The following is an 11,393-nucleotide window of genomic DNA, read 5'->3' on the forward strand; positions in this document are numbered from 1 at the left end:
TAACGATATTGTTGTTTGTCGATCATCGATGTCGTCATATGTCATTATCAACTGAAACGTTAAAATTATTTTTTTTTATTTTATATATTTTTATGTTACTATCCCTCAATCGATTATATTAGTATAAACAAATATAGATATTTTATTTTTATAACTACAGAAATTAAAATATAAAATTTTAAAGTACAGCATAAAATTAGGTAATGACATGACGTGACGTAATATGTTATTAGTGACGACAAGATTAGGCGCACCGAAACCCACTTCTAGCTTCGATGGCACCTCATTGTTTTGCAGAAGGAATGGGACCTAATCTTTTCCGTGGGACCGCTTCGTACTTCCAATCACTGGGGCGGTAGGCGATCGGGTACGAGTATAATCGATGCGAAAAGAATTATTGTTGTACCATTTCACGTTGGATCATCGATCGCGCTCGCTTCCTCCCCACAGCGACGACGAGGTGAAGGGAGCCGCCATGGCGTTCTGCTCGTGCTTCGGCCCTTCGAAGGCGGAGAGGCGGGAGGCCGACCGTGCCGAGTCGGAAGAAGCTCGCGCCAAAGCCGCCGAGGCCGCGCAGAGGAGGCAATTACTCTATCTCAATCTACCCCTTCTCCCTCCCTCTTTCTCTAGATCTAAACTTCGTCGACAAATGGTCTAGTACATATTGGGTCCTTGGCTGATGATGGCTTTCTTTTGGCTCGATTGTCCGTGGAGGGTTTGTGTTAGGGTTGCTTTTGATTGTGGTTAGTATAATCGGGATGGGAATTTTCACCAGAAGGGTAAATCGCAGGCAAGAGCAGTTTGACAAGTCGGCTGCGGGGAGAGCGGCGAAAGCACAGATGGCGGCCTTAGCGAAGCAATCGAGTGTCTCGAACAAAGGGGAACCTGTTCTCAAGGTATTTGGGATTGCATATCACTACGTTCTTCATGTATTCCCTTTCTTCCTTCCTTGAAAGATTTCTTTTTTTCCTTTCATCGGTGCAGTGGCAAATGGGTTGAGCTTCAGATTCTTGTGGATTCTCATATGGAAAGATGTAAGTTCGTTTGATCCTTCAACATCAGGTGGCATTTTGAATACATGTTTTTTCTGTTGCCACTATTTTGATGCAGTGGATTCTCTGTTAACTAGAATTTTGTCTCTCTACTAGAACTTAGCTGTTCTTGTGAATAATCTTGATAGTTCCTTAAAGCTTGGCAAAATCTCATGATATGGTCTTGATTGGAAATAATTCTGAACTGCTTGTCAGAAGTTGCTAAATTTATGTCAAATTTATGTAACAAGCAAAAAATCCTTGATATATAGTGGGAAAAAAAAAGGATAACTACAAATTAATGATGGCCAAGGTTTCTTTATTGGTGTCAATTTGATATGGGAATAATGATGTAACCCTTACCTTAGCACCATGTGATTGACATCTTGGTGCCATGAGGTTGACACCTCAGCACCACATAGTTGACATCTCGGCATCACGTGACCGACACTTTGATGCCACAAGGTCAATACCTTGGTACCTCGTGCATGGCATGTTGTCGTCTTCCGGATGTTGCAACCACATTCACGATCACACCATATACTCTGAATTCGAGTGGCATGATTATACTTGCTACCAAGGAAAACGTGTAACTACCCTAACGTTAAGGTATGTCTTCAAGCATAACGGTCCCAAAACCCCACTATAAAAGGCCCACAAGTGCGTTTCATATCTCTCTCAGACTCTCAAGCTCTGATACATTCAGCACATAAAGACTCGGTACTTAGTCGACACTTTGCATTAAAAACTAATTTACGCATCGAAGAGGCTCTGTCGAGTATGCCTCGACATAATTTTGGCATATCCTAAATTGAGTGGATTTGGCACATCCCAACACGAAGTTGAGACGTGCAGGAGATGACTTTGGTTAGCTCGTCATCTGCACCCGAGTCGAACAATTAGAATCTGCTTTAACACAATTAATACTTTTGCTTTCTGGGTCACTGTTTTTTGCAATTTAGAAGATTGAAATAGGCAATAATATAAAATTGCTTAGATAAAAACCGATGATCCAATTTCATTGATGCCCATTACTTTATGAATATGAAGCAACATAATGCAAATCAAGTCTGTGTAGTATTCTGCTCTAAGATCCATTAACGAAGACCTCAAAGCAACAAAAGTAATAAATAATAGATGAAATTAGTAAATTCTTGTGTTTCAGATGTTTTACTACCTTTTCATTGATGCAATTAGACAAATAGTGAAATATGAAGCAACATAATGCAAATCAAGTCTGTATAGTATCCTACTCAAAACAACAAAAGAAATAAATAATGGATTAGTAAATTCTTGTGTTTCAGATGTTTTGCTGCCTTTTCATTGATGCAATTAGACAAACAGTGAAACCAAAATATCTTATATAACATGGCAAGTGGTTTGATGTCACGATTCATTTTGTGTGGCCTTGCATTTCACTCTCCAAGGAACTGTTACATTTTCCTGATCTGGTAATGCATTTCATCTTACAAGTTTTTCTAATTATGTAAAAATCCAGTTTGAAGTTTTTTCGAACTCGATAGGAGTTTCCATATCATCATCTTCTTGCAAGGAAATGCTTTTCAATAAGATGTCAATGCCTTCTGATTGGGTTTCTTAGAGTTATTTATCTTATTGATGAAATAAAAAAAATAATGCTTGGCTTTTAGGATCGCGAATTCACAGAAAGGTCATCTCGCAGTTTGATAAAAAGAGTGGAAAGCTGAAAGCAACTAAAGCAGTGGCTTAGGTGATTGGTGAAAGAAGGATGAAAAATTGTCCCAACATATTCAATTCTACTGGAAATGATTGTTCATTCAAAACTGGTTCACTTGTAGAACAAATATTCTATAGAACAGATGGAGATTTGTTTGAGCCATGATGATCATTAATCCTATGCTATATTGCTTATTGCTTGAGGCTCGACAACCTTATGATTGTATATAACATGGAGATGTTGAATTTGAATGAACCATGTGTTTTGACCATTTCATCACTCTCTCAACAAATTCACTGACTTGTTTTTTCTTTGCTTACGCTAAAAGAACAGTAAAAGAGAAGCATGGAATCTATTCTATGCTATGAGTTCAAAGTACAAATCCTCTGTTTGTAAATAATATGCCACCTTTGATCTTTACTTAAGCTGGTTGACATCTTCAAGAATGAATGTATCGAATGGGGTTTCGAAACCTCAAACTTTTGATAAGAAATTTCTATTTAATATATTGTTTTTATTTATTTTATTCCGATGAAATATTAACGAGACAATATTAGGCATTCACAAATTTCGCGCTATCTAATTTTGGACCTGAATTAAATATTTAATTAATTTTCCGAGTCCGTCATAAACGTGAGATAAAGAAACAAGCCTAATAGGCCCAATTAGTTACGGGCCGTGGCTACGGGCCCAACGAATAAACGTATAGCTTGTTGACCCAATAGTTAGTTACGGGCTCAATGAATATAAATTGGGCCCAATAAGCCCAATTATTGGGAACCAAAGAGTATAGCTTGTTGACCGTCCGATCAACGTTGCACTCATCACGAACGTTGAATCCTGACGAAGGATAATGATCCGATGGCGGAACTCGTATATAAAGGAGGCCGTCTCCAACTCTAGGGCAACCGATCGCTTGCGCTTCCTTCATCGCGCCGAAACACAACGCAGGAGGAGAAGCAGCGGCGATGGCGGTCGGGTTGGAATCTTCACTCTTCGTCGTCCTCTTTTTGATCTCCTTTCTCCTTCTACGATTCCTTTCTCTCATATTTTTCTGTTTTTCCTGTGTGTTTTCGATCTTTCCAGGAAGAACAAGCGGATCTCCAAGGGGAAGAAGGGAGGGAAGAAGAAGGCGTGAGTTTTGGTCCCTTTGGCGCTTCTTCCTGTTCTCCTTTGCATCTCTGACTCTATCTTGTGATCCGCTTGATGCTTTGCAGGGTCGATCCCTTCGCGAAGAAGGACTGGTACGACATCAAAGCTCCCTCAGTCTTCAACGTCAGGAACATCGGGAAGACCCTTGTTTCGAGGACTCAGGGAACAAAGGTTTGTCATTGCCGCCATTGTATGTTATTCTTCATGTAGGATTTATTATAGATTTAGAAGGAAAATGCATTGAGTTGAGAAGGGGGAGAGGTTTAAGGCTATTTTGATTGGGTTTGTTGGAAGGTGGTACGAGAAAGATAGGTTTGAACTGGGAGGAGGAGGTGACCAGTGACATTGGGAAAACCTTATCAGTGTCAGGTGCTCCTCTTGCATTGGCTGACGCCATAGAAATCATTGCTGCTTGGGATGTTACGGTCTTAGCAATTTCTAAGAAGATGATTTTATAGACTTTTTGACAAGGAAACCATGGAAGAATGGAGTTGCGAAATGTTGAATACAAAGGATTTGGTAAGGAAGAAGAGGAGCTGTTAGGGATAGCCAGGGACAAAGGGAAGATGAAGTCTAAGCCAAAAGATGCTGAGAACCACGATGAATTTGTTGAGAGATTTTTGTTGATTCCACAAGCCTTGAAAGTTCTGTTTATGTTGAATTCGGAACACATCTCTCCTTATTCAGAATGGATCGGCTGTGTCAGATATCTTCTTGCATGCCAAATTCTCGACCTTTTCAGTTTCGTGTTAGTGATGACTCATCGTCTTAGTTGGTGAATTTTCAACTGGAGTGTGATGTAAGAGCTGCTGTCAAGGCTCTCTATTGCAAACAAGATTGTTATTTATGGGTAGAACGTAAAATCATATGTTTCTTTATTTATCTGTCAAACATAGTTGGAAAGGAAGAGATCTACATTTTCCATAGGGTAAATATCTCAAAATGAAAGTAAGCATGATTCCCATGCCATAAGACTGGAGGAGTAGGGGGAACATACTAGCATTTTCTGTGTTTACTGAAGATACTTTCAAGTCAAATTAAATTAACCCTCAAACCTCCAATAACATAGAATTAAGAGCTAATTGAAGAGATTCTTCGATATGGTCTCTTTCTTCGAAGCCTAAAGTATTAAGGCCACATTGAGGCTTAAAGGAGTGGGGGGGGGGGGAGTATTTTTTGGTTGCTGATACCATGTTTTGAGTTTTGTGAGGGTATGGTACTCTTACTTTAATGACACATGGTCTTTGTTAATTTGCTGACTAATTGCACTCTTACTTTAACGGACCTCAAAAATTATTAAAGCAAGTGCATTACTAGTGCTCTGTCACATTTGGGAGTGTGCTGTTTATAACAATCATTACATATGTATGTCTTGCATTCCATCCAAGAGCCATCTTCTGGATGTTAATCATGGATTTTTGCTGATGTCATAGTTGTATTAAATCTCTCTTGTCGTCTCAGATTGCATCTGAAGGTTTGAAGCACAGAGTTTTTGAGGTTTCTCTAGCTGATCTTCAGAATGATGAGGACCAGGCTCACAGGAAAATCCGGCTCCGGGCAGAGGATGTGCAGGGGAAGAATGTTTTGACTAACTTCTGGGTATGTGCTTGTATTGCTATGCCTAACTCTCTTGGTCTTCGGTGTCAATCGTACTTTGTTTCTCCCTTTAGGGCATGAACTTAACAACTGACAAGGTCAGATACATAGTCCGGAGGTGGCTGACTCTGATTGAGGCACATGTGGATGTCAAGACCACTGACAACTACACTCTCCGGATGTTTTGTATTGCCTTCACTAAGAGACGTCCAAATCAGGTTAAACGCACTTGTTACGCCCAATCTAGTCAGATCAGACAGGTAATTCATTATATATTGCGATTTAATGTCTTGATGTTTAGTTGAACAACTTGAGGCATGCCATCATATTTGGTGTACAGATACGCCGCAAGATGAGAGAGATTATGGTCAACCAGGCTACAACCTGTGACCTGAAGGATTTGGTACTGAAATTCATACCAGATGTTATTGGTAAGGAGATTGAGAAAGCGACTTCGAGCATTTTCCCGCTCCAAAATGTTTACATCCGCAAAGTCAAAATTCTCAAGTCTCCGAAATTTGATTTGGGGAAGCTCATGGAGGTACTCTTATCCACATTTCTTCTTTTCTTTATTCTTCATGTGACAAATAAAATCTGACAAATAGTTCTTACTTGCCATGAGATCCGGCTGTGCTTATGTTTTGTCTACATAAAACCTTTGGTCGTGTGCAGGTGCATGGTGACTACAAGGAGGATGTGGGTGTCAAAATAGACAGACCTGCTGAAGATGTCCCGATGGAAGGCGAGGAAGCAGTTGTTGGGGCTTAGGCCTTTAGTTCTTTCTTTTGCCAAATGCAATTTCTGCAGTTCTGAATTGTCTTTCCTGTTTTATTGAGATTATTACGTACATCTTTGACAGTGTTTATTTAATAATTCTATAATCTCAGGTGAATTTTCTTTTTTGTTGTTTGAGTGGAATCGAGGCTTTTGCAGCATTATTATTACCTAATCTTAGAGAGATTGCGAAGCTGAGATTATCTTTCCGTATACATTATTTGTTCCGGAATAATTTATGACTTTTTTGGGGATAACCTGAATCTTCGATATTGAAGCTGAAATTTGAATAAGCTATTCATAAAACATTTATTTACTATTAAAGGATGTGTAGATGATTATAAAAGTCACCCAAGTGGATACGAGCGTGTCTTTACCTTTGAGTTGCATCCAAGATTTTGATGCCTAGATGTGGATAAGTTGGGGATGCCTCACTCGATGTGTCAAATGGGCTCCATCTGACCTCTCTCGGAAGCCTGTGATGCATCGATCGTGTTAGATACGGGTTGTGTTCATTTACTTTACGCAGCAACAACAACAAGAATTCTGTTCATTTACTTTACAGTTCAACGCTAAATATAGACGACTGTTAGTTTACGGCGCTTACATTACGCTAATCTAAAAGTCCCGGCAAAATCTACCAAAAATATGCGAAAGAAGTCAACCATGAAATGCCTCCACGAAAATGGTGATTTCAAAGCCAACAGGCCAATTAGTCGACCACAGTGGCCAAAACCTCAACACTACGCCTGTGGAATGGATTTATTGCACGACTTTTCCGTCCAATCAAAAAATGTGCACCTCCCTATTGTTGTCACGGCTTGAGAGCAAGTGCCAAACCGAGCCTGGGAGTCCTCTCCAAGGCCTTGGTGTCCAACTCACCAGAGATGGTCAGGGTCGACTTCGGCCGCAGCTCGTGCTGCAAAAGAGCCCCGAGCTTCCCGGAATTGTTGAGCCTTGCCTTTACAGTCGTTTTGGGATCCAGTGCATGTTGCCCGCCGACGGTGACTGTGTTCTCATTGGTGGAGAACCTTCTAACAAACTCAGCAACCACGGAGCTTTTCTGCATCTCATCCAAATGGTACACATAAGAAGCTCTAAGAGTGTCTCCCTTGTCCGCCCTGATAAGAAGGGTCGATGTTGCTATTAATTGTTCCATGATACTCTGCAAGAGGAGGTTTGCAATTACCAGTGTGATACTTACATGATGACAGAAGCATCGTATTCTGGCTTCGTCAGGCTTACTCCAGCGCCGTATTTGGTAAAAGTTCCTGAGGCGCTATCAAAACCAGCCTCTGTACCAAAGGCAAGGCCTTGGGCACCTACCGTCCCGGAAAGTTCAACCACCGGCGACTGCTTTAAAGACATTACCGAGGCCAGGCTTGCATGATGATGCAAATACCAAACCTCCAGCTGAATGGTAGGAAATTCAGTTCAGTCATATACAGTCTTAACGAATCACGACTTCAATTAAAGTCATGGAACCTTGGTACCTTCCCAGATTTATAATCAGGAACCTTTATAGAAGCAATAGCCTTTGTGGATGGCAAAATCTCAGAGATGATAAGAGTGGTGGAGATCTGATAGAAAACAGAAGGAGAAAAGGTAACCTAGTAATTATTTTTCAGTAGTCAAATAATGGAAGAATAACGAGGCAGAAAACGCACATTTGAATCAGTGTCGACTTTCACATTGACGAGGGTGTTTTTGTACTTGTACAGTGAACCAATATCAGACGTATAAAGCCCTCCTTTCTTGACAGCCGAAGAGGTAAGTGCCTGTATATGAATCAGATGTGCCTGTAAGCGATCCTAAACCAAACTCCAATAGAGTGCTTAAATGCAAATCTTTTGCTGAATTCAGACATAAACAGATCAGTTTATTGCTCGTTACATTCAAGTGTCACACCAATATTGTGTCTTAACCACATTCTGAAGTTGACTTATTCGTCTCTTCCATTGAAAAGGATGGGATATCAGAATCCCCATCGAACTCCAGAATATATCTATGGCTAATCATCAAGCAGGTGTGAGGATGTAAAGAGAAGGCAAATGATTCATCCAGGTTAGTTTTAAATTATAATCACCTGCCAGCTTTGTTTACCTTCCTTTAGCCCCCTTTTCTCCTGCTCTCTCTGATGTTTATATTTTGCTAATATGGGAGAATAATTTTATCTTTAAATGCATGCTGAAGACATGCGTAGTTATAGTAAATGCCATCTGCTAAAGTGAGCTTGGAAAACCATCTGTGAGAGTTACAGCCTTCCCAGCTTGCATCCTAAAGATTTAAGAAGCCAAAAGGGATCAAATAGGCCAAGAAGTTGTGGCATTAGGAGGGAAACAAGGCAAAATACACAAGTCCATTATCTGTGCTGTTTCCCTTATTGTGCCACATGATCTGCATGTGTTGGATCAGGGGAATGGATGAAGTTGGGTACAAGTAAACAATCAATTTTTAATGGGTACAGTTGCTTAAATCATTATGACTTGTAAATCAGAATTTCAAAAACATGATCTTGTGAAAGTAAAAGGATATGTAAGACCTGAATATTCAGGTTATGGACAATAAGATCAATTCATTTCGAAACTTGATAGCATGGGTAGACATCATAGAGAACTTCTCATTGTTTATTTTGAATTTTAATAAATTATCTTCTCTTCTCTCAAACAAAGTAGAAAATTTTGGGTCGAAAATGCTACAAAGGTGTTCCTTGGCCTTGGATCAGAGCCCTAACTAGCTGGTACACTCGCGACTTCACCAATCACCATAGTTGCAGGTTCCACAGTTTTAGGGGCCATCTTGAGATGCATGGACAACTTATCCACCTATTTTTTTCATCAGTTTTATCTAATCCCATCACTTCTCTAGCTCCATGACCTCACTAATAATAATGCATGAATTCATACAAGTTTGTGTGTAAAATTCTATCCTCAATTTCTCATCAACCATGTCCAATTTTTTCTTGCGCACTTCTTAATTGTTTATTTTCTAAACATGTATACGTATTTAATACTACAATTATAATATATTTTTAGTGATGCTTTATAGATCTAAGTGTTGGACACTTAGGAAGTAATGTATACAAAAAATTGGTTGTCAAGAAAATAATGTTGAAGGTTGATGTTTGGAGTCATTAGGAAAAGACTGTTTTCATTCATGAATAATTATATTTAATTTTTGACAGAAGATAAATTAAAATATAACTATTTAAAAAGATATGGATATATGCAAAGGAAACATATAGATGTTGTACTTAGAAGAGATGATACAATCAAGCTAATGGTACTAGGAGAGATTGAGGGAGTCCTAAGAAGACCTAACTAAAATCTATAAATAAAGATAAAATATCTTGTACAGAGCTCAATGGTGCCCAAAAAAAGACAATGTAACTGGCAGAAAAGAGTTGGAAAATTATGATTTTTTGTTTTTGTTTCTTTTATACAACTGATATATTTGTTTGTCCATACACCTGACGCACAATTTGCAATATGCAATGATTGATAACCAAATGCCTAATATAGGTTCTACTTTCTAAAATATAAATGAAATGCTCTAACTCTAGTGATCCTTCCTGTGCTTGTTACCAATCAAAATTAGGTAGGAAAATAACTCAGCCTGACAAGCTATTGTACAGAGGCAAAGACATTTTAAAGCAACTTCCCAGATAATCTATAACTGACACAAATCAGTATCATTTTACAGCCTATCTCCCTGAAAAATCCTTTATAGTGTGAAAGCATCCAACAACTATCCAAACAGAAAGACTTGAATTCCATGTCTAAAGCAAAGATTCAACGGTAAGACAGTCAGTGTGAAGGCACAACTATGATCCAAAAAAAAAAAGATACATCTGATAAGAGATTACTCTGTCAAGAGAAAAATATGAAATGATCACCTAGAAAGGAGTTCTATAAAAAAATGTCAAATCATGCAAGTTTAAAAGTTTAAATAGTCAAAACTATGCTAAGCAACTTACAACAATGTATCAATGTATGCACAGGCAAAGAGAAAAAAAAGAGCAATTAAGCAAAATTATTTGGAAAACATAGAACAGTTTGAAAAAAAAAAGAAGAGAAGCATGAATGCAGAACAATTATAAGCACAATGAATTCCAGGAACAAACAATAGCAAAAATAAATCGCATATGTGTGACAATATCACTTCTTGGGACGTGCAAGATAAAGCAACGCTAGCAACAAACCGGCTTGCATGCAATAAAGCAATTAGCTAAATTCAACAGGAAAATTCTACGCATCAGTACCAAATTAGATCGATGCAAAGATAGAAATTTACCAAAAAAATTGCAAAACATTGAAAGAGACGATCCAGAATCTTCAAGTCATCCTCAATTAGACAACCACAGAGGTCAGCCTCATAGTATCATTTTATATCTTCTCATGTTCCTTTTTTCGTTTAACGATCACGTCGGGAAAGAAATAACTATTTAGACCATCGAACCGATCAACATGATTCCATAGTCGCAATCACACAAGTCGAAATATAGCAATACAATCCTAAAGAGAGGAACAGTTGAGAACTAACTGCGATTGTCAATCTAAAAGTAAGCTTACCACACCGGAGGCGCTGGTGGTGGAGATGGTCAACTTCTGGTCGCACGTATAGTCCTTGGTTAGCAGATCTGAGTTACCAGCCCAAAGATTAGCGGAGAAGAATCGAACAAAAACAAGAGGGAATCTGATATCAGGGGAGAAGGAGATGGAGAGATCGGAAATGGATAGTACCCTTGGCGTTCTTGCCGATGTCGGAGAAGAGCCCCGGTCCCTTCATGGCTGCGGGCGAGGAGAGAGACAAATCAAAGGAGAGGAGCGTCGTAGGGTTTCGCCCTCTCGGTGGAGCGCGACAGAAAAATGAGAAGATATATAAATAGAGAGTTAGCTTGGAAAATTATGGGCGGCGGACCAACAGAAACAAAGAAACTAAGACGTGGATTAACCGTTCTGGGTACCTGCCTTTTCATTGGAGATGGAATGTGGGCTCATGTGTGGGACCCGAACGTTACTGCAGATCATGGGCCGGAGAGTCGGACGGGTAACCTTAAGCGAGTCGGAGAAGTTTCTTCTCGCAATAGACGCCATTTCTGCGCTTCCACTTACTGACGGAACTCTACATTTACCCGTCGTCCC

General features: G+C 39.4%; 3 protein-coding genes across 4 annotated transcripts; 2 read left to right on the forward strand and 1 right to left on the reverse strand.

Annotated features, from left to right (window-relative positions):
* Positions 1-392: 392 nt before the first annotated feature.
* Positions 393-2,998, forward strand: LOC135582521 (uncharacterized). 2 transcript variants are annotated; one of them, XM_065108312.1, is made up of 4 exons: positions 393-582; positions 776-896; positions 985-1,034; positions 2,681-2,998. In XM_065108312.1, the coding sequence occupies exons 1-3, from the start codon at positions 476-478 to the stop codon at positions 997-999; spliced, it is 243 nt and encodes an 80-aa protein (XP_064964384.1). In that variant the 5' UTR covers positions 393-475; the 3' UTR covers positions 1,000-1,034; positions 2,681-2,998. The 2 variants fall into 2 exon arrangements, with proteins under 2 accessions (XP_064964384.1, XP_064964385.1); XM_065108313.1 differs by having other exon boundaries at positions 413-582; positions 791-896.
* A 602-nt stretch (positions 2,999-3,600) lies between these two features.
* LOC103984280 (small ribosomal subunit protein eS1) lies at positions 3,601-6,377 on the forward strand. Its single transcript, XM_009401747.3, has 7 exons — positions 3,601-3,706; positions 3,814-3,861; positions 3,945-4,050; positions 5,341-5,478; positions 5,550-5,735; positions 5,816-6,016; positions 6,148-6,377. Exons 1-7 carry the CDS (start codon positions 3,696-3,698, stop codon positions 6,241-6,243), a joined length of 786 nt encoding a protein of 261 aa, XP_009400022.2. The 5' UTR covers positions 3,601-3,695; the 3' UTR covers positions 6,244-6,377.
* Positions 6,378-6,783: 406 nt separating this feature from the next.
* Positions 6,784-11,146, reverse strand: LOC103984281 (mitochondrial outer membrane protein porin 5). Its single transcript, XM_009401748.3, has 6 exons — positions 10,992-11,146; positions 10,821-10,888; positions 7,917-8,027; positions 7,743-7,829; positions 7,454-7,662; positions 6,784-7,370 (listed from the first exon to the last, which is right to left on the reverse strand). The coding sequence occupies exons 1-6, from the start codon at positions 11,035-11,037 to the stop codon at positions 7,064-7,066; spliced, it is 828 nt and encodes a 275-aa protein (XP_009400023.2). The 5' UTR covers positions 11,038-11,146; the 3' UTR covers positions 6,784-7,063.
* Between the last annotated feature and the right edge of the window lie 247 nt (positions 11,147-11,393).

The sequence above is a fragment of the Musa acuminata genome, chromosome BXJ2-5 (assembly GCF_036884655.1).
Source record: "Musa acuminata AAA Group cultivar baxijiao chromosome BXJ2-5, Cavendish_Baxijiao_AAA, whole genome shotgun sequence".
In the NCBI taxonomy this organism is placed as follows: Eukaryota; Viridiplantae; Streptophyta; class Magnoliopsida; order Zingiberales; family Musaceae; genus Musa; species Musa acuminata.